The sequence below is a fragment of the Diabrotica virgifera genome, chromosome 2 (genome assembly GCF_917563875.1).
Source record: "Diabrotica virgifera virgifera chromosome 2, PGI_DIABVI_V3a".
NCBI lineage: Eukaryota > Metazoa > Arthropoda > Insecta > Coleoptera > Chrysomelidae > Diabrotica > Diabrotica virgifera.
Genome location: NC_065444.1, coordinates 258,973,827 through 258,997,070, shown reverse-complemented (window position 1 = coordinate 258,997,070; position 23,244 = coordinate 258,973,827). Strand labels below are relative to the sequence as shown.

At 34.0% G+C, this 23,244-nt stretch overlaps 1 protein-coding gene across 2 annotated transcripts in view; it reads left to right on the top strand.

Moving 5' to 3' along the window:
• LOC114336016 (glycerol-3-phosphate acyltransferase 1, mitochondrial) overlaps positions 1 to 23,244 on the top strand; it is a 208,963-nt gene that overhangs the window by 36,848 nt on the left and 148,871 nt on the right. Inside the window, exon 1 of one of the 2 annotated variants that reach the window (XM_050644504.1) lies at positions 10,676 to 11,057. The exons of the other annotated variant lie outside the window; for it this stretch is intronic. Coding sequence (XP_050500461.1) covers positions 10,936 to 11,057 — 122 coding nt within the window. The 5' untranslated portion in view covers positions 10,676 to 10,935. Of the gene's footprint in view, positions 1 to 10,675; positions 11,058 to 23,244 lie in introns of those variants that run through there. 2 annotated transcript variants of the gene reach the window in all.

The window sequence follows — 23,244 nt, the reverse complement described above, 5'->3', positions numbered from 1 at the left end:
AATTTAAATTATCGCGATATGAATATAATATGTATTATATCTGTTTATATTCTGCAAATATTTTTACTGCATTTTTATACATTTTGTACTTGAACCTTTGGTTACTCATCCATAAGTTAAACCGTGTTCCGTTGAATATTGGAGGAGTCATATGTAAAAAATGTAGTGAAGGGCAAAACTGTGGAACAAAGCATTCATATACACGTAAACAAGTGGTAATGAACTTTGGGATCATACAAAAATTTAATTCAATGAGAAATCGGTTAAAGGATATAAATAAAAATTTATTTTTGTACTTGGGTTCAGTGTTAACCTTTTAAACGCCAACGTTCCCATTTTGGGAACACGATAAAAAAATTTTTGGACTTAAAAAGTATTGAAATATTTACAAATATATGTATATACTAAAGATTTCCACAGTTTTCACTGTATTCCTTTACTCAACTGTTCTCTCCAGTTCTTTCTTTTTTGCCAGTCCCCTTGCTGAAGTTATCTTCTTTCCATTGCTTCGTCCACTTCATCTCTGAAAGATCTTCAGGGACTGCATCTCTTTCTTCTTCCTATCGGGCTCTACTCTGTTATTCTGTTTATCCAACGTTTTTGGTCTGCTCTTCTGACATGTCCGTACCAGGTTAATTATTTCTGTTCTATGTAGTCTATTATATCTATGTTCATTCCCATTCTTTTTTAATCTCTGTTATTTATTCTACCTCTTCTTGTTACTCTGCAGATTTTCCTTAAGAATTCCATCTCTCTATTTTGTTATTTGGTTTTCGTATTTATTGTCCAAATGTCACACCTATATCATGAGGATACTTCTTGTGATGGTGTTATACATTCTTCTTTTTATTACAGTACCGGGTTCAATTTTCATATGCACTCTCTTGTTTGCCCTAGGCTATTTTTTATACATTCTTCAGTCGTTCCTTTGTTTGATATTATGAATCCTAAATACTTGTACTTGTCTGTTCCTTTGATTTGTTTACCTTCGTATATTTCCAGCCGTTTATTTCTGTATTCTCCATTGTTAGGTATTCGGGTTTCTTTAAGTTTATTTCCATCCCGTTCTTTGTATATTCCTGTTCCAGTTTTCTCATCATAAATGTGAGGTCATCTTCGTCTTGTACGATCACTATTTTGTCGTCAGCAAAACTTAGACAGGTATTCCTTTCTTACTGCCATACCCATTCCTTCGCACTTTCTTTTCCATGGTTTCCAGTTTTTTTCCAGAAATATTTTGAACAGTGTAGGGGATGTGGAGCAGCCCTATAGCAGTCCCTTTGTCGTATTAAAGGGACTGTATATTCCGTTACCCGTTTTGATAACTACTTTATTATTCTTGTAAAGTGCTTTTACTGCTCTTCTCATAGCATGGTTCTAGGTATCGAGTCATAAGCCTTCTTAAGATCCATAGACAAAGATAAGACAAAAGCCAGATGTACGGATCTATTTTTAGCCATTCTTTTTTCTATTAGTTGTTCGACTGTGTAAATGTGATCTATATTAGAAATATAAGATAATAAAAGGTACAAATAAAAGTAAACAAACTATTTATTTTAACCGAATCGTATTATAACAATAATATACAAAGAAATTAAGATATGTGTTTCTTCGACAAAATATTCTTACAGACTAAAAACCAAACCGAACAAAAATACATTTCTCGCATTCACATCCCTTGTAACATGATACTTTTATGCAATTTTACGTAAGAGGATATCGGCATGGTTCTAAGAAGTGGGCCTCCCATGAAGAAAGACTCCACGTGTTTCTAACACTTAACAAAAATATATTATAGTTGAGTATTAAGTAAATTCCAATAATCTAAGCATACTTTTCCCGCTGTGAAACCTGCCTGGTCTTCTCCGATTTCCTCCTTTCCAATTAGAAATACATATTTATAAATATTGTAATAAATATGCTTTCTGTATAATCTTGGATGAGCTTGATTACTCCGCCATTTATAGCTTGCTGAGTATTTTTTTGCTGTCCATACACTGAACTTTCCAATCTTTTAAATTCACATCTCTTATATCTTCTACATTCATCAGCCATCTTCTTCTATGTAGATCTCCCTCTACACCTGGGCTATGGTGGTGTTCAGTTAAATTCCTGATACACCAGAAGAAGTATCCTGTGAAAATAGTGAGAAGGTTGAAAGGTTGATTAGTTAATGGTAAAGGAGAGGCTGAGTATATAATAAAGGAAAAAGTGCTATAAACAAGATCAGGGATTAAAGCAGAAATAATGTGAGACAGTGGCGGAGAGAGTCGTGCGAAGGAAAAATTGCAGCAAATTGGATGAGGGCGTTCATCCTCAACATTGAGCCCTGGATAAAGTGCAAATTTAGACATATCAACTTTTATTTCACACAATTTTTGACGGGCCGTGGGTCTTTTAGGACCTATACTTATGAAATTAAAAACACAATGTGTGGAATAGTAGGTCTGGATCCCGCGTATGAAAAAAAAGTTGATTAATAGCAAGCTGAAAATTTGTTAATAGCTTAAGGGTGTCTAATCGGACAAACTTTGATATATGGGAACACTGGAACAGGGGAAGTTTTAATTGTGGAACAGGTTAAAAATTTGGAACGGTCAGAACACGAAAACGGCACATGTATTTTGTCCGACAGAACAGAATTAAACTCTCCGAACAGAGATTAAACTCTCATGCAAAAATCAGGCTGCTATTTATCACCAAATGGGCGTTTTAATGACTGGAACATGTAGAATATGTCAAATGACAGGAATTATGACAGGTGATAAATAGCAGTCTGATTTTTGCATGAGAGTTTAATCTCTGTTCGGAGAGTTTAAGTCTGTTCTGTCGGACAAAATAAATGTGCCGTTTTCGTGGTCTGACCGTTCCAAATTTTTAACCTGTTCCACAATTTAAACTGCCCCTGCTCCAGTGTTCCCGTATATCAAAGTTTATCCGACTAGACACCCTTAAGCTATTAACAAATTTTCAGCTTGCTATTAATCAACTTTTTTTTCATACGCGGGATCCAGACCTATAGTGGATGATGCAGAATATTGCGGTTTTGTATGCACTCAATTTAACCAGTAAAGAGAAGAACTGGTAAGAAAGGAATGATGACACGAGAAAACGTAATAAAGAAAGCCATAACCAGCAAAGAATACTTTAACATAACGGTAAAGACTTAGGGAACTTATAAAACAGAAACTAGAATATGAGAGGATGTGCCTCGGAACTGAACAGAGACAAAAGCGACATAATATTATGTACTCGAAGTCACACTCGATAATACAAAAATATTTCTTTCACTCGTGGTATTAGTTATTGAATTTTTTTGCATTTATTTGAATCATACTATTATGCTTCGTTATCTTTTTGGTTATTACTTAAGATCTGCTAATAATTTATTTTTCAAAAGTCGTCTGTGAATTTTTCAAGACGGCTCTGCCAAAACTATAATTATTGTTAACAAAGACAGAAGAACCGGAGAACAGAGAGCTCATTTTCGTTCATGATTCTCTTTAGGCCAGTTGTTGCATAAATACGTTACGTCGCTAATCTTGTCAAATGCAGTTTTTTAGTATGTATGTGGACCTTGGATATAAAAAAAAAAATAAAATTGCAATGAGAAAATAATTTTTGCGTTGCGTTAAACGAAAATTTGCGTTGTTAATACAAGGCAAAACTGGAGCTTGAAGTAGTATGCATTTAGTACATAAATGATGTGAACTTTACTATAAAACATCTCAATCTGAAGCTGCATAACCCTATGATTGTCTTAAGGCATCTACTTGATGTGCCTATTCGTGACGAATCTTGGCGGTTATCATGGCAATCTTTATATTGTATTCAGCAGCGTGGAAAAGCTGCGCGTGTTGTTTTGAACCAGATTCTAAGTTCTTTTACCAGGATGTTCTTCTTCCTGGACCTCGCTTTTCAGATATTTTTTCTTGTAGGATATTTTGTAGGAAGGCATATCTGGATTAAGTTCGCATAATTTGTCCGAAGTACTTTAGCTTTCGAGATTTGATGGCGATCAGTACCTCGCTGTTCTTCTTCATTCTTTTGAGGACCTCATTTGTGACTCGGTTGGTATACATGATCGAAGTATTTTTCAATATAGCCACATCTCAAATGCTTCCAATCTTCTGCAAATATCTTCGTTCAAGGTCCACGATTATGTAGGTTTTCTTTAAAGACAATCGTAATAAAAGTCCGTTTGATGTTTAACAGTTTTAATTGATAAAATAGGTGACTAAATTATTGATACCATTAAATTGACGAAATGTAAAAGTATAAAAGTGTGTAATTGGGACCAAAATCTTACGTGTTCTTATTCTTACAAAAACGAAATGTATTTATAGATAATTTGCGTCTAATCAATATAATACCCGTCTTAATTCGTCTTTTTACGTCTTAATTTCTTAAGAGCGCGTCTGTTGTCGCTGTGATGTTATAATCGACTGAATGTATTCTTTCTCTTTCCCTACGCTAAAACAAACCGTCTTAGGCTAATCTCCTTTTTCCTGTGAAACAACCCAATTAAAATTGGTTCAAAGCATATACCGACATGTTCCAATAACCCAATAATACAAAAATTAGTCAAGCTAGCTACTTCGCTACTTGTTGATCTTTAACGATCGAAAATAACCACAACGATTAGATACGCCCACACAGCTGCCCTAAGGGACGGCCGTTCGTTTCGTATTTCTACTAATAATCAAGGAAAAATGATATACAGGGAAATTTAAAATATAAGGTAAACTATTTACAATCCTACATACATGATCGAAGTATTTTTCAATATAGCCACATCTCAAATGCTTCCAATCTTCTGCAAATATCTTTGTTCAAGGTCCACGATTCAACACCGCAAAAAACGATAAAAGAATCGCAGCATTCTTACTTTTATACCAAGAGAGAGGTTTTGGCTCCTAAATCAGGCTTTCATCTGGTTGAATATGGATTTAGTTGTTCCGGCGCTCTTATCTCGTGGTTGTTGGTCCATTCTTCATTTATTAAAGTGCCGAGGTAGTTATAGGTTGTCACTCTTTCTACTGGGGTTTGGTTGACATAGAGTTGAGCTTGTGTTATCTTATTATGTATCTCTGTATTTAATTATTATTGGAATCCTCACTTTAATACGAACTCAACCATATTAGCCCAATAAATGACCGTTTTGGAGTGTAATTTCCAGGGGCAACTCCGAATTGCATGAAAATTTGGATTTAGGTTCTACTTACCCTAAACTTCAAAGTTGAATTTGTGCCGTTGGTTGCTTTTACTTGGGGGGTGACATTTACCCCTTCTCGGGGGGTGAAAAACTCGTGTTTAAAATAAGGCCGGAAATGGATAAATTGACTTATTTTAAGCACCTTTTGTTCTATAAAGTTTTAACGTAAGTCAATACTTTTCAAGTTATTCGCGATTTAAAATGTTGATTTTTTGACAAAAAAACTACGTTTTCAAACCGTTTTTCCCAAATAACTCAAAAAGTAAATATTTTATCGAAAAAAATATTTTGAGCAAAAGTGTAGCCTATAAAAAAACGAAAAAAATGGTGTACCAGTAAAGTCCACAAATTGAGTGGAAGCAAAGTTGTAGCTCATGAAAAATACGTTCTTATTCGTCTAGTTCCAAATCGAATAATTCAACGCGAAATCACCGAAGAAAGAAGCGTTTTTCGGGAAAACCTTATTAACATTTTTAAAGTATCGAAAAAAAAACTTATTATTTGTTTCTTACAAAAGTGTACAGCATCAAAAATAAACGAGTTACACTGAAAAAAAGAGTTGGCCCCTTTTTTTTAATAAAAAAAAAATAGTGAAAACCTCCCTCTATTTAGCACCCTAAATGAAATTAATCGTTCGGCTTTACCATCTATGTTAACTGTATGTGTATTGTTTATATGATCTGTAAGTTTGATTGGTTTGAAGTGCTTATTTTTGAAAACATTTAATTTTATAGTAAAAAAAAATTTCTAAAAATTTTTGAAAAATTCCATTTTTTCAAAATAACTTAAAAAGTGTTAGTGATAAGAAAAATCTTAAAGAGTAAAAAAATGTAGGTTTTGCTATTATAAATATGCTAGTTTCATTTTGTTTCTCCGTAAGACAAAAATTGGTTAAGATATGGCTATTCAAAATTTGCATACACTCGTGATTAGTGACCCATTCAAGCTTTCTCATTTATAACCCTTTCAAAAATAAACACTTTAAGCCGATGAGACTGACAGATCATATAAAAAATAGATAGGTAATTAAATTGTTTGTAAAGCGGTAGCGATTAATTTCATTTGGGGAGCTAAACACGGCGAGATTTTCATGATTTTTTACAAAAAAAAGAGGGGCAACTTTATTTTGAGCGTAACTCGCTTATTTTTAATGTTAAAACTTGTGTTAATAATTAAAACAAAGCTTTTTATAAACACTTTAAAAAAGTTTAAATGGGTTTTTCCCGAAAAGTGCTTAATTTTTCGGTGATTTCACTTTGAAATATTCGATTTGAAATTAGACGAATAGGAACGTATTTTTCATGAGCTACAACTTTGTTTTTATTTGATTGATAGACTTTAATGATACACCATTTTTTTTGGGTTTTTTATAAGCTACAGTTTTGCTAAGGATATTTTTTTCGATAAAATATTTACTTTTTGAGTTATTTGCGAAAAACCGTCTGAAAACGTAGTTTTTTTGTCGAAAAATCAACATTTTCAATGGCAAATAACTCGGAAAGTATTGACTTAAATAAAAAACTCTGAACAAAAGTTGCTTAAAATCAGTCAATTTATCTATTTTCGGTCTCATCTTGAACGTATGTTTTTTCACCCCCGAGAAGGGGTGACTGTCACTCCCCAAGTAAAAGCAACCAACGGCACAATTTCAACTTTGAAGTGTAGGGTAAGTAGAACCTAAATCCAAATTTTCATGCAATTCGGAGTTGCCCCTGAAAATTACACGGTATCGCCGAATTTCCCGTTCATTTACTGGGCTAATATGTAACAATTGCTATTTTGTCTAGACACGAAGGTCGTAAATAACTAAAACTTTTCAGTACCAAATAGTTTTGAAGTAATTCAGTAAATATAGAATGCTGTGATTTTGACATTAATTCATATAACACAAGGATCTACAGACCGAGCGAGTCTCGTAAATTCCACGGCTTCGAGCCACGCTTCACGCAACCGTATTTGCGTACTTGTATTTCGAGTTGTGTGGTCGTGGGCTGGTCGAGTGGAGTTATAATTTACCAAATTTAAATATTTATAATCGTTTCTACTGATTCATAATATATACTATAATATAATATATTAAAGTTTTTAATATTGCTAATATTATTAAAGTTTTTAACATTGTATTTTAATATAATTTTATTTATTAATAATAATATTACCTAAGGTTCAAAAAAGAATGTGTGTGTACTTTGTACGCACGTAAGAAGTTATACTTCTACTACATATTATGTGATTTTTAAGACAATACCAAAAATTAAAAAAAATAAAAGAATAAACCGCACACAAACACATTGAAAAATGCTACAAAGAAAAAATGATTTCTGAACGATAATAATTGTTGGCAAAAATTTTAAATACGCATTTTCTGAAAAAAAAATTATATAACAAATATACTTACAATCATAAAATGCATAAAAAAATAAAAAAAATAAAAACTTGCATCGGGAATCGAACCCGTGAATTTCGTGGCGCTTTGATTCGTAATCGAAGCCTAGACTCACTCGTCCAATTCCACATTATTTGTCATGTGGAAAAATAGGGTAACTGAACGTTTTACTGTTTGACAGTTGTTTTGAATATAATTAAATTATGTAGTTTAAATTTTGAGGAAGAAAATATTAAAATATAACAAAACAGTAAGAAAACAATATATTAGATGAAGATTGGTAGAACTTTTGTAGGTAATCAAATTAAGTATGTAAATCAAAGCATTACATACCTACTAGATAAATAAATCTACGCCAAAAAATCATAATTTAAAAATAAAAATCGGACCTAATTTGGGATTTCTCTCTAAAATCCCCATTCTTGAGAAAATAAATGTACAGTAGACCGTCGATTATCCGAACGTCGTACAACCGAACGACCGCTTATTCGAACTATCGACTCCCGCGTCCCGCACTCGAATACCGAGCAAGCGTTAGTAATTGACGCTTAAAATATCTTCAATTTTCTTCAATATTGTATCCAAAAATAATTATGTTATTGCAAAGACTGCACTTTTTTGTTTAGTTGCTAGTTGTCATTATCAAGATATAAATAAATATGTAGGTGTATAAATATGGCTTTTATTCACTTGTGGATAAATATGTATGACTATAAATATGTATCAATATATTGTAGTTCGATTATCCAAACAAATCGGTTTTCCGAACACCTATGTCCCCCATTTAGTTCGGATAATCGACGCTCTACTGTATTTCAACCTAATCCAAATGTATAATTACAATATGATTATAATAAAAACTACTTACCAAATTAGAATGAGTTTTCCTTGTCCAAAATAGTCCAAAAGTCCAAAAATATAGGTATATGAAAACTATTTAAAAAGGCAGTATAACTATTAACTAACTTTTGTTTGTTGTTTCTTTTCACACAAATTTTAAAACGCAACAACCATAAATAATCTAACTACAGCTGTGCCACAGCCGTCATATTGAATAATTTTTGACATGTCATTTGAACATCCAATCAGAACAAAGTTATAATGCGCATGAGCCGGGATCATAGGTTTTAACATATAAAAATTCACCCTCATATCGCCGGTAAAGAAGTATAACTTCAAAAAAGTACAAGATAAATACCGCGGTTTTTTTCATATGAAAATGCAAAGCAAAATATACAATTTCCAGAGTAAATGCTTGTTTTTTTTTTAATAATACAAATTGTATGTAGGTAGGTAGAGTAGCTATAAAGCGTTGAGTCAGTTGAGTAGTTACAGCAAAACTAGCTACGCCATCTGAGACACGAAAAGGATGAAATTAGTTTTATTTTCTTTTCTCATGTAGCATGATGGAGAGTTTTTTAAAATAGGTAACAAAGCATGTTGTTTTGTTACCTATGTTGTTTTTTTTTTGCAAATTACAAAATATGTTGTTTTCAATACAAGTTGATATTATTTACTGAGCATTTAGAATTTTGACTAACGCTCGAATTCATAATAAAGTTAAAGTTAATACCTTTAACAATGCAATTAATTGTTACAGTTAAAGAAAACTTTAAATATAAAGTCCACTTGAACTTTATTATGAAATCGATAAATCGATTGTTCTCACAACGGTCAAAAACCACACTTAAAAGTTTTAAAAATTCACACCACAGAATATCAGTGTTATGTATGTACTCAAATTTTCAATCAGACACAGTGTCTCAAGTACGATTGCGCGAAGCCGTGGAATTTACGAGACGCGCTCGGTCTGTAGATCCAAGTTTTAGGTATAGGGTACATTACATGAAAAATAATCAGTATTTTTTAAGGACTTTAAAAAGCAAAAAATATACAGGATGTTCCATTTGAAATAAGAAAGTTCATTAGATTTCCAGAAAAACGGATGATCTGACAACAATGTAAATATCACATAATATCATTCGTATTGTCTTCTTCTTCTTCTACGGCACTACAGCCCAAATTGAGCCTTGGCCTCCTTTATTCCCCCCACCCTTGTTTGGCTGTGGCTGCTCTTCTCCATATACGGACTCCTAAAAGGGCTTGTGCTTCGCTGTTTACTGTGTCTTCCAAGCGCTTTCTTGGCTTTCCAACCGGTCTCCTTTCCTGCATACTAGCGTTCAGTGCTCTTTTTGGTAGCCTATCCTCTCCCATTCTTATCACATGTCCGGTCCATTGCAATCTTCGTATTTTAATGAAGTCGGACAGGGATGTTTCCTTATAAGTTGATAAAGCTCGTTGTTGTATTCTGAGCTCGATTTCTGAAGATTCCGCTTTCCCTCACAGGTCCTAGTATTCTCCTTCTTTTCGAATGTGTCGAGTTTGTTTTTGGGTTTTTCTTTCAGGACCCATGCTTCACTGCCATAGCATGCTATTGGTCGAATTAAGGTTTTATAGATTGTCATCTTTGTATTTCGGTGGACACTTTTAGACCGAAATATACGGGAGAGGGCAAAATACGCTCTGTTTGCCTGCGTTATTCTCTTCCGTACTTCTGCATCTTCTGATACGTCGGCATATATTTCTACTCCTCTAGGTACGTAAAATTTCCAACCGTTTCTATGTCATCTTCATGTAGAATGTTTTATGGGACTATATTTCTTCTCGTCTGTATCATTATTTTTGTTTTTTCTGTGTTAATTTCCAGACCTAGCCTTTTTGTTTGCGTTTTTATCAGTCGTATCACAAGACCTAAATCCGATAAAAATCATGCAAGCCGTTTCCGAGAAAATTGAGGCGTTCTATATATAAAACTTTATCTGTATATCTAACATAAATAAATTAAATCCTTGTTTAATGCAGATAATTCAAACAAACTCATTAAAATATAATCGTTTCTATCACTGACGCTATTTTTTCCGCAAGAATCCTCAACGACCGTGCTAAAAAGTGTGGTGGCAAAATAACTAGGGATCCCTACATAAAACATCTCTGCTTACCAATGCATTAACTGTACTACTCCTTTCAGTTGCTTGCCATTAAATTGAGTATAATATACCGAGTTGCCTTTGGAGTTTCAGAGTTCGGTTCTGAGTATTTGGGGGATGCCATTGACATTTACGTTTAAAAACAGAGTGTGCGACGCCAGGTATGCCGTTGACAGATGCATGACAGAATTCAAACAGAGTGAGCGTCGAACGGTCCGGTCGGTCTGTTTCAAAATATACATGGGTAATACATACGATTTCCTATTTAATTTTGGTGCTTTATTTTTATTACGCGAGTTAAAGATTCATAGTGACGAGTTAGAGATTTTATAGTGACTATTGGGAAAATGGTGTATTTGAATAGTGTTTTCGTTGCTTCTTGGACTATGGAAACTATGTTGGAGTTAACTATTTTCGTGGGATTTTTGTATTGGGTCTTTCCTGGATTATTTTCCGAAGGTCTTACAAGGTACCAAAGTACAAATTTTATACAAAATTATAAAAAGAATGCAATGAAAATATCATTGATAATAAATCTATTAAAAAAAGACAAATGTTTAAAGCAACAGAATGGATTAAATTTAATTTTTATTTGTTCAGACGGCTTGTTGCCTGATGATTTATTAACATTATAAACAATATCATTTTTACTGTATAATATCTACACTAAACAATACTTAAAACAAATACTAAGTATTACATGTTTCAGAGTAGTGATAAATACTTTACTGATAAAAATGATCCAAAACATTATCCTTTATTTCGTAGCAACCTATCGTTTTTACTAAACTTTTGGAAAACTTTAGAAGGAATTTGAGTCATTTAAACTCAATTGGTACTACATAATATTATGTACAGTTTTTTAACACTTTTAAAATGTAATAATTTTGAAAATATTTCACCAATAAACCGTTCCAAAAATCATTTAACATTCAAAAATATATAGACAAGACGAAAACGGCGGGTTCGTTGGAAAAAATATTCCCATGAGATTTTTATGCATAATCACATTTGTAATACACCCCAGAATAAGGTTCAAGAAGTCGCCCACGCGAAAAGTGGTCCAAATTTTTTGTAACAATTTTTTTTAATCAAATTGCAAAAATTATTATTTTTGAACCGGACAATTTTTTTTAGGTTTTTTAGACCATTCTGGACAAAATAGGTCTGTTGTAATTTTTCTCTAAAGTTGATGGTTTTTGAGTTATTTAAAATTTTTCAGTTTCAAATTTAAAACTTGAAAAACGCGGAAATGGCCATTTTTAAGACTTAATAACTCGGTTAAAAATTATTATTATGAAAGTCAGAAAGTGACTAAATCAAAGTTTAAAGCCCCTCCTACATGATCCTGAAGAAATTTGTGTCATTAATTTATTACTAAGCTGTTAATTTTAATTATTAATAATAAGCCGTAAGATCGCATTGACGCGGCTGTAAAGGTGAGTGCGAGTAAGATTACCCACTGGACTGCCGGAATGGCATCTCTCTCGCACTCACCATTAGACGGCCGCCTAATACGTGCAGGTGCTCATGATTATTACTTACAAATAACAGCTTAGTAATAAAATAATGACAAAAATTCCTTCAGGATTTTGTAGGGGGGCTTTAAACTTTGATTTAGTCACTTTCTGACTTTCATAATAACTTTTAACCAATTTATTAAGCCTTGAAAATCGCCATTTTTCGTTTTTTTTCCATTTTAAATTGTTTATAACTCGACAACGATCAACTTTAGAGAAAAATTTCAAGATAGCTTTTTTGTCCAGAGTGGTCCAAAAAAGCTAACAAAAATTTGTACGGGCCAAAAATATTGATTTCTGCTATTGAAACCATCTCAACCTATGCTCTCTCATTTTGGCATCAATTGGTGCCACACCTAGACTTCCCCTAATATGCTTACTCATTCTTAATTTTATCCTTTCTTGTCACTCCACTCATCCATCTAAGCATCATTTCCGCCACATGCATTCGTTGTTCCTCTTTCTTTTTCACTGCCCAACATTCAGTTCCGTACATCATAGCCGGTCTTATGGCTGTTTTATAGAATTATCCCTTCAACTTCATTGGAATTTTCCTGTCACATAGCACACCACTAGCTTCCTTCCACTTCATCCATCCAGCAGTAATTCTACTGCATGCATGTCCATCTATTTCTCCCCTCTGTAATACCGATCACAGGTACTTAAAACTATTGCTTTTTACAATCAGTTCACCATCCAAAGAAACCATTTTATTTGTAGTAACTCCATCTTTAAATGAACATTTTAAATACTCTGTCTTTGTCCTACTAAGTTTTAAACCTTTTTCCTCCAGAGCTTGTCTCCACTATTCCAGTTTTTGTTCTAAGTCTCTTTCACTATTTCCTACTAACACGACATCATCAGCATACATTAAGCACCATGAAATGTTACCCTGTAGTTTCGCTGTTATCTGGTCCAAAACTAATGAGAATAAATACGGACTAAGCACCGAGCCTTGGTGCAATCCTACTTTCACATGAAATTTATTAGTCTCTCCCACACCTGTCCTAACACTAGTCGTTACTCCCTCATACATATCCCTCACAATCTTTACATATTCACCAGGGACTCCTTTCTTATTGAGTGCCCACCACAGAATCTCTCGAGGAACTCTTATCATATGCTTTCTCAAGATCAATGAATACCATATGAGCGTTTGTTTCTTTACTCCTGTATTTTTCCATCAACTGCCTTATAATGAAAATTGCATCTGTTGTTGATCTGCCCTCCATAAAGCCAAATTGATTCTCGGATATTTCGGTCTCTTCACGTATCCGTCTATCAATTACTCTTTCCCATATTTTCATGGTGTGGCTAAGCAGTTTTATAGCCCTGTAGTTTGTACATTGTTGTATATTTTATTATCTCCCTTGTTTTTGTAGACAGGTACTGGTATACTGATGCTTCTCCATTCGTCTGGCATTTGTCCAACTTCCATAATTATATTAAATAAACCTGCTAGCCACCTTGTTACTGTCTCTCTAAATGCTCTCCATATTATGATCCCAATGCTCTCCAGGAATATCATCTGGTCATACCGCTTTTCCTTTCTTTATTTTTTGAAGCGCTTGAGTCACTTCCCCATTTGTTATTTTGGTGACCATTGCTGCTACTGTCTCCGTTGACTCTACAGGCTGTCTGTCAAATATCTTCATTTAATAAGCTGTCAAAGTACTTTCTCTATCTCTTTTTGGCATCCTTTTCGTGAACTAGTATTTTATTATTTTCATCTCGGATACATCTAATCTGATTTTGAAAGAGCCTGTATCTCAATATTGCATTTGAAGGGTCAGGGGGAAGAACGATGAATGTCTATCTGGAAGCATTTTCAGTAAAATGAGAAACAAAGTTACATATTCATTGTTTTTCCCCCTTGCGTCAAATCTTGTGACGTGTTTTCAAGTCGATTCTCATCGTTATTTTCCCTTGGCCTTTCACAGGTTGATAGTACTCTTTCTAAGCTAACAGATTGCACACAAATCGCACAATGACTAAAAATTGTCATTCATCGTTTTTTCCTCTGATCCTTCATTTGCAATATTTGTTAAATAAGCTATGGCTTTGAGTGGGAGATACTTTAGAGCCTTGTTTATTGTTTCGTCCGGTCCAGGTGCTTTTTTTGGCGAGATTTTCCTGATTAACTCGCTTTTTTCGGTTGGAGGTGATGGGGTTATTATCCCCTCATAGTCAGTTCTGCTTATGCTCTTCATCACCTCTGTCTCTTCTTCCACGGAGTACACGACGAATTGATTTTCTATCATTCCTTAATATTTTTTGTAGCCTCCATATTTCTTTTACGTGCTGTCCTCGTTCTTTTATTTCTTTTACGTGCTGTCCTCGTTCTTTTATTTCTTTTACGTGCTTGTCCCATTGTTGGCTTATGTCTTCTATTAGTGCCTGTTTAACTTGCCGATTTAGTCGGCTTGCCCTGTTTCTGTCTGCCTGGAGTCTTGTTCTTCTGGCTCTGTTCTTTCCCTTTATCATTTCTCTTATTTCATTGTTTATTTCCTACTCTTATGGGTAGGTTTACCACCTCACCACTACTATCAACCAAAATATTCTGATATATGTTGGAGGTATAACTAGAAGAAGACAAGGCATGTAACGAATGATAGTTGAAGGAAACATAGCGTGTAAAAGATCCAGGGGAAGATCTCCAGTACGGTGGTCGGACCAAATAAAGAACATTCTCCGAAGCAAAACACACGCACAGGAGGTAGATAATTGAACAGAAATAGTGAAACAAATTACATGACGGAACTACATCCTTATGAAAGAGAAAATATAGAGGAGGAGGACCCTATGGATCCTGTCTTCTTCTCAGATACTGTTTCTTCGAGCGTTTTATAAGCAAAACTTTTATATTATTTTAAAACTCTAGGACTTTTTCTTTTAGATCTCGTGAATTTTCTATTTTTGGGATGTTTCTAATTCCTACGCTCACTTATCTCTTGAAGTTTCCCTAATTTGCTTTCTTAATTTTTCTTCTTGTTGGGCTGCCCACTTCCCTATGTTCCTCTTTCTTGGAGTATGGGATTGTGGTTTCCTGTTCCTTCGTCTAACGACTGTATTTCATCATCATACTTTCTTTCCTTTTTAGTTTTCTGTAAATTGTCGAACATATTATTATAGACTAGACATTGTTGAGATTTCAATCTCTCAATTCGAAAGTGTCTACTAATTACTTATTGAAGACGCACGACTTTCAAATTTTATCTCAAACCAGTGATAAAATGACTGTTCTCGATTTAGAGGTCAACGTTTCATTGCCAATGCCTAACAAAAAGTTTTTTATTGTAGCAGAAACATTCAAAGGCCAAAAGGCAGTATTGAGTTTAGTAAGACATCAAATGCTTTATATTTTATTTGAAATAAGTAAATGTTATAAAGATCATATTTATTTTCTTTCATCCGCATTTCACATAGATATTGTGAAATTTAAATATCTAAAAATAGATAATTTTAGCATAGTATTTAATATGTAAATGATATTTCAATAAATGATAATTGACTGACATGTTCCAATTTTAATAATGTATGTAAATTTTTAATTCAACTATTTTAAGTCAGTATTTTTAGACGATTTCACACTAGAAGTACGGGGTAGTTCAATAGTTACATGGCCTAACACAAAGATTCTGATTACTATATACGTTTTTCAAAATATTTTCTTGTATTTTGTCTTTCTGTATAAAATATTCAGTGAATAATATAAAAATGTGCCATGAATTCAGATGAATCATATTTTTTATACTGTATAATAAGATTCAGCTTTCAAATTCAAATAACAGAGTAGGCTTGTCCATTGTCTTTATTATTGTTTCGATCCTCTTCTTGTCCTTCAATCTTCTATGAATTGTTTCGCAAGTACAGGGTGACCAGACGAAACCGAAACAATTTAATCTCACGTTCTTTATGTGTTCATATTATATCATTTACTTAGTGTGACAAATGTGACAAAAAATCAAAAACTTTGCGACGGAAGAAATTAAAATATAAACCATTGGACTAGAACACGCAGACGGGAGAATTCAGGAAGCAAACAGATATAAGAAAGAACTCAGATGGTTTAAAGGAAAAATCCTCAGAAGTGTCTTTGAAACCTATCACGACCCAAATACTAATCACTACCGAATGAGAACGAATGCCGAGGCCAAATAGATGTGTATAGAGCTAGTGACGTAATCCAAGAGATTAAATCCCAACGTCTAAGATGGTCTGGCCATGTCCATAGACTCCTTAACACATTCGGTACCAAGCGACTCATATGAGCCAAATCAATTTTTTCATAGACCAGTGTCTCACCCATGAGCCAGGACAGCACTGTACATACTGGCAATTTAAGTAGCTATGGTCTATGAGGACGAAACTTAAATAGCCCTTGGTAGCAAACGTGTTAATAACCGCCGTACCATGCTAGTCTGACAGGAAGCCCCAACTGGGAGAAAACCCTTAGTACATATACTAATACGATGCAGAGATAACAATTGGTCAGATTTAAGAAGAATGGAGCTACCCACTGACTCAACTATGTTGGACAACCATTTGAGATAGAAGCGGGTTGTTCAGTCCGTCAAGACCCACCCCGGATTGTAGTCATCATCAGCAGTGGGCTCACAGCTCTTCATAAGCCAAAGCCTTGTTCAGAGCAATCCTCCATTCGCCCCTGTCTCTGGTAACTCTTCTCCATGCTCTAATTCCAATAGATTTTAAATCATTATCTAAGTTGTCTTGGTACCTAAGTCTCGGTCTCCTCTTGCTCGCTGTCCTATCGGCCCTCTTCGGTCAAAAACTTTTCTGACTATGGCATCTCCCTTTCGCTTGATTACATGCCCTAACCATGTAAGGCGGCTACCTTAATGATATTTACGTCAGATTCTCCAAAACTTCTGTAGAACTCAAAGTTGTAACGACTGCGCCACAAACTTTGTTCTTTTATCCCTCCATATATTCTTCTTAGATTTTTTCGCTCGAAACGTTTGAGCAGTTCTTGGCCATTCTGTGTAAGTGACCAAGTTTCTGAACCATAGGTTAGCACTGATATTATTAATTTCACACCTCATCTTTTCTCTATCCCTCTCTTTCCCTTAAAATTCTTGTCTTTATACCTTACACCACAGCCCTCTACTTTTTGTCTTTGACTTTTTCCAAGTAATTTTTTTACCTCTCCAACTAACATCCCATCACTTAATTTCAGTTCTCACATTCAGATCCATTATCATTACAATTAAATTATATCAATATTCTTTTTCTTACTTGGTTTTATTTTATTCAGTACACTTTCAATATTATTTTCATTTTAATTTCATTATTGTATCAACTGGACTCAGCTATAATCATACATTTCTTTATCTCTAACTTCACATACCCTCACTTTGTCACAAGAATTCTCTCAAAACTTTTAAAATAAAATTAAAAAATAAAACATCTCATAATAATTACAATCCTTTTCATTTACATATTACACACTTTTAAGTATTTGACTGTATCCTAACTCAAATCCATTATTTACAAAAATTTGCATTTATTTTTAAATAACTATATTTTCCTTTTACATATACAACCACCAATACAATATAAACTTGATTAACTTGCCTACCAATTTATTCATTTTGTACAATAACATTCCAACTAATACTTATTCTTTCTCTTCTCTCACCTTCATCTATTTTTATCTTGTTATCATTATTGACAGCCGCTTAACTTTCTTTCTATCAATTTGATCAATCTAATGTTATAGTATACAGTCAACATAAATAATCTTATATTCTAAATTAATTTTGTATATCACAATTTCTTTTCAAAAACCAATAGATTTAAAAATGTTAGACATTTTCAGATATTAAAATCTTTATCATTTGTTGTGGGTCATGACCTTTTGGTTAATTAACTTTGAAAATCGACTACCTTTTTCTCTACTGTCAATGTCACTTCAAACAGTTCCTTACACACTTTTGACACTTTATAGTCAAAGTTGGCCTAAGATGGTTGATTGAGGTTTTGGTAGGGTTTCACCATGTTCCCATAGGCTATATCCTTTAACATCGGCGTTTAGCCTGTTTAATATTATTTTTAAATAATGTAAATTGAATTTTAAATTCAACCATTGTTTGGTTCTGGGGCTATTTAGCAAGTATGCACGTAAGTAATCTAACCACACTTTTTTAGCTTTTAAAAATTGCAACCATCTTTCAATTCTAATAGTGGGATTACTTATTTTATTGTAGATTCACTGATGATGGACCGATAGGTCTGAAAACGTTCTGAATTGGACATATTTTATTCAATCCATTGGGATTTTTTAAGTTTTAATAAATATACCAATTTACATAGAAGTGGTTTTACTTCTTGTTAGAGTTTTTTAACTATATGGTATACAGCCAACCTAGGGAACTTCCCTTTTAGTTGATATTATTAGTGTTTTATAGACAGTCAATTTAATTTTTCTAGGTAGTTTTGAGGCCCTCTGTCTTCTTAAGCCCTAGTAACACTTATTGGCGAGCACTATTCTTCTTTTAATTTCTTCACTGACATTGTTATCTTTAGCTAGCAGCGAGACTAGGTACATGACTATATATCTATATTTGGTCTTTTGAACATTATATTCAGTCCCATTTTCTGTGCAGATGCTCTTATTGACCGAAATGCTTCAGTCAGAGATTCTGTGGACCTACCTATGATGTCTATGTCATCTGCGCATCCGACAATTTGTACTTATTTGTTAAATATAGTACCATTCGTATTAATCTGGGACTCTCGAATTATTTTTTTTAATGCCAGGTTAAATAAGAGATACAATAGTCCATCACCTTGTCTTAGTCCATTTTTGCAATGGAAGGGTCTTGAGAAATCGTTATGGATTTTTACCATTCTGCTCATGTGAGTGTAAGTTCAGTTAATTGGACAAGATGAAGCGATATTTGATATTCTACCATAGCAAGTATAAGTTTACCTCTATTAACTGAGTCATATGCGGCTTTGAAGTCCACGAATATGTGGTGGATGTCGACGCCGAATTCTAGGGTTGTTTCAAGGATCTGCCTCACTGTAAATATCTGGTCCGTTGTTGATTTATTAGGGCGGAAACCGAACTGATATCCTCTCACTATATATTAGGCGTAGGAGAGGAGTCTTTTGTACAATACGTTGGACAACACTTTATATGCCATATTGAGTAGAGTGATGCCTCTATAATTATCACACACCATCATGTCTCCCTTTTTATGTGGCGGGCACAGTACACCCAACTTTCAGTCTGCGGGTGTTTCTTTCTGTTGCCAGATTGCAATTATCAGTTTATACAAGTGTTTCAAGAGGATGTCGCCGCCTTTTTGAAAATTTCGTCAGGAAGATTATCCGAATCGAGGGCTTTATTATTTTTCAGTGTTAAGATGACTTCTCTAATTTCTTCTTTGGTGGGGAGTGGCTGCCGATCATCTTCATTCATTTGAAACATGGGACCCTCCATCTCACCATCTTCATGATTGCCACTAAGCAGTTCTTCAAAATATTTCGCTCATCTGTTTAGTATCTGTTCCTTGTTACTAATTTTGAGCCGTCCCTATCTTTACAGGCTATCATTCTGGGTTTGAATTCTTTTCTGCAGCGGTTAATCTATTTGTAGAATTTTCGGAGTCTTTTCCATTGTGGTAGTTATCAATTTCGTTCAGAGCGTATTCGTATTGTGCTTTCTTTTTTCTTCTAATCATTCTACATATTTCCTTCTCTTCTAAGAGTTTCATAATCTTCCAGAGTTGATCTCGTTCTGCGCTGCTGGAGTCTCTTATATGCTTCATTTTTTTGTTGGTTAATGGTTAATGTATGCACCCTGGATTGTAGTGCTACGGGAAGAAAAGATGAATGAACTCATTGCTAGTTTGAGATATCGTTGGAATCACTGTGTCAAGTGATCAAGAGAATACATTGAAAAATCAACTTTTTGTCGAAAAAACTTTTTTTTTTGTTTTTGTTGTTTTACGTTTTGTTTGTACGGCCTCTTAATTATCATACTATCCTCGTAAATAGGTTCGTATCGCTGCGTAGTTCAATTATTTTGCAATGTTGTTGTCGAGTATGAGACATCCTTAAGAATTTGCTTGGTTGTTGTTTTCTGTATTTGTCGTGGGTCACCGGATATTTGGAAAATATGACCCGATTTCTATAATTTCCACAGTTTAGGTCGTTTTGTTTTTGATCGTTTCCATGACCTCTTTTACATCGTGTCAAGTATTTAGTGTTGTTTGCCAGTTCAAATATTTCTAAGCATTATTGTACATAACCAAATTTATTTTAAGTACTGTAATGTTCGTTGGTCATTTTATCAGCATTCTTATTCTCTTCTTCACGTGTCATATCAGAATTATCCGACGTTGGCGATCACCATTGCGAAAGCTTCTCGATCTTCTGCAACATGGAATCATTGTCCTGCATTTGATATCGGAGTCCATTCATGGATGTTTTTAACCAAGAAACTTGTTTTCTTTGGTTTTTCCAATGTTTAACAGTCCTTAGCAGTTCTCTATCTTTGTTGATCGTCCTTAGTACTTCTTCATTAGTTTTTCTTGCTGTCCAAGGTATCTTCAGCATCCGTCTATGAATCCACATTTCCAATGCTTCAATTCCGTTCGTGCTTGATACTTTTAGTGTTCACACTTCTGCATCATACTTCATACAGAAGTATGGATCAAACATAGCACTTAACTATTGCACTTAGTTATTGCAAAGAAATATTTTCATTTTGATAAAAGTACCTAGTTTTAGTAATTGCTATTTTCCGTTTTATTTCTACGTCTGGATCTAGGTGGTTCGTTAAGACAGTTCTCAAATGTGTAATTTTGTGAGTTTTTTCAACTTGGAACTCCATTTATTTGAAGCTCTGCATCTGGATGTAGGTTACGACTTTCGTTGTGTTGAGTTGAGTTGAGTTTAAAAATATCGGAAAAGAAATAAAAGGCAGAACTTACAAAACAGTCATCAGACTAATAATGACATACGCGGCAGAAACACGACCTGACACAAACAAGACAAAAAGATCGAAAGCTCGAAACTCGAAACAGCGGAGATGAAACCCTTCGAAAAATCGATGGTAAGACACTATGGGATAGAGCTAGAAGTACAGATATACGACGGAGATTCAAGTTGGAGAACATAGGTATGAACAAGTAATAAATGGGTAAGAAACAGAAAAGTAGAATGGAATGACCACATAAGCCCAATGACAACAAATATAGTAGTAAGGACAGCGAGAAACGGTTCCCCAATAGGAAGACGATTAGTGGGAAGACCACGGAAACGATGGAACGAAAACTTACTAGAAGCACATTGAAAAAACAGACAGAGTCATGTCTATACAAAAAGAAGAAGAAAAAGAAGAATAGTTTATTTTAATAACTATGTATTTCCTTTTCTATTTCGTGAATACGATCAAATTGCATTTATTAGAAGTACTCTTTCAAGAAAATTTTTGCTCTAATCAGGAACAAGTTGTTGATAATAACGAAGAAATAACTGGAACGATCTTTCGATAAAATATATTATCGCGACTGTTGATAACACTTTAAATAGCTGACCAATAGAAACATTTACATTTGTCAAATTTTAAAATTATTATAATAGGCCAGTCTAAACTACATTGGAAACTGAAAATCAAGATGAAACATTCTGCATTAAAAAGACACCGTTTTGAAAATTTATCAATATCATTATAAATTTTGGAAACACAAAATACATGACAAATCTGGTACCAAGCGAAAATCTAGAAGTTGGCTACAATAAAACAATATAAGTTCATAAACACAAAAGTTATGAAATCTGAATTGCCAGGAACAACCAAACCGCTGAACTGCAAAGAAGAATCACTTTAGCATGAGTCGCATATGAAGTTCTATCAGACACCTTCAAGAGCAATATACCAAATTATTTGAAAAAGAAGACGTTTTACCAGTTTGTGGTTCGTCATGACTTATGGCGCCGAAACACTTTCCTTAACCCAGGCTACAGTAACCAAACTCGGAGTGGCCCAAAAAAGAATTAAACGTCGTTACTTTAACTGATTATATCAAAAAATGGTTCTTCTTCTTCAGCTTTAAGTAATCCAACTTCGGGCATAGGTTGTGTCCCCCAATTCAATACAGTGTTTTCTATTTTGTGCCACTTGCTTCCATTTGTGACATCCAAATGTTTTCATTTGTTTGTTTTTATTTGTATACAAGCCTCTCTCCGAGCATATGTGCATATGTGACTATAAGGAGGATACACTGAGCGTAAACTCTGGTTAAATATTGTTCTATTTTAGTGCTTTTCAAGATCCAACTCAGTTTTCCAAATCCTGCCCACGCTAACCTTATTCTTCTGATAATTTCGGCAGTTTGATTTTCTTTGTTAACTTTCATTATCTGTCCCAGGTAGATGTATTCTCTTAATGTTTCTAAATTTATATCTTTCAAGCTTATTTTTCTAATGGTCGGTGTATTCGTCATTATTTTGGTTTTTTTCCAAGTTCATCTTAAGATCTACTTTTTCCGAAGCTTTAAATAGTTGCAGCATCATGGTCTCTAATTCTTCGAAACCTGTAGCGAATATTACAATGTCGTCAGCATATCTCAAATAATGACTCAGTTTTCTTCTATTAACATTAAATTTATTCCTTTATCTGCCCAGTTAATGTCTTTGAACATGTCTTCTAGTTTCAGTGTGAATAGCTTTGGTGAGATAACGTCTCCCTGGCAAACTCCTGTGTTGATTGCTTTTATAGCGTTGGTTTTGTCATCTATTTTGAAACGAAACAGGCGATAGACTACCCCAGCTAATTGAAATAACATTCGAAAATATTATTCCAATCATCCAAGATAGCTATCGTTTACCCCAGCTCTCAGGGTGTATGTTGGTCTTGTCCTAATCTTAGATATCAACTCTGAAAATTTAGAATGAAAGCAAGCAAAACAGTATTTTTAACGAATCATGTTTATTGTTCAATAAAGATGTCATAAAAATTTGACTTAATTAAATGGATTAACAAATATATTCAAATTCTTGCAAATAACTAACAATTCTGGATTATACTTATGGCTTTTGGTATCTGATTCGCTGGTAACTTCTTGATGTAGAATGGTACTGCTGTTTCTACAACTGGCACTG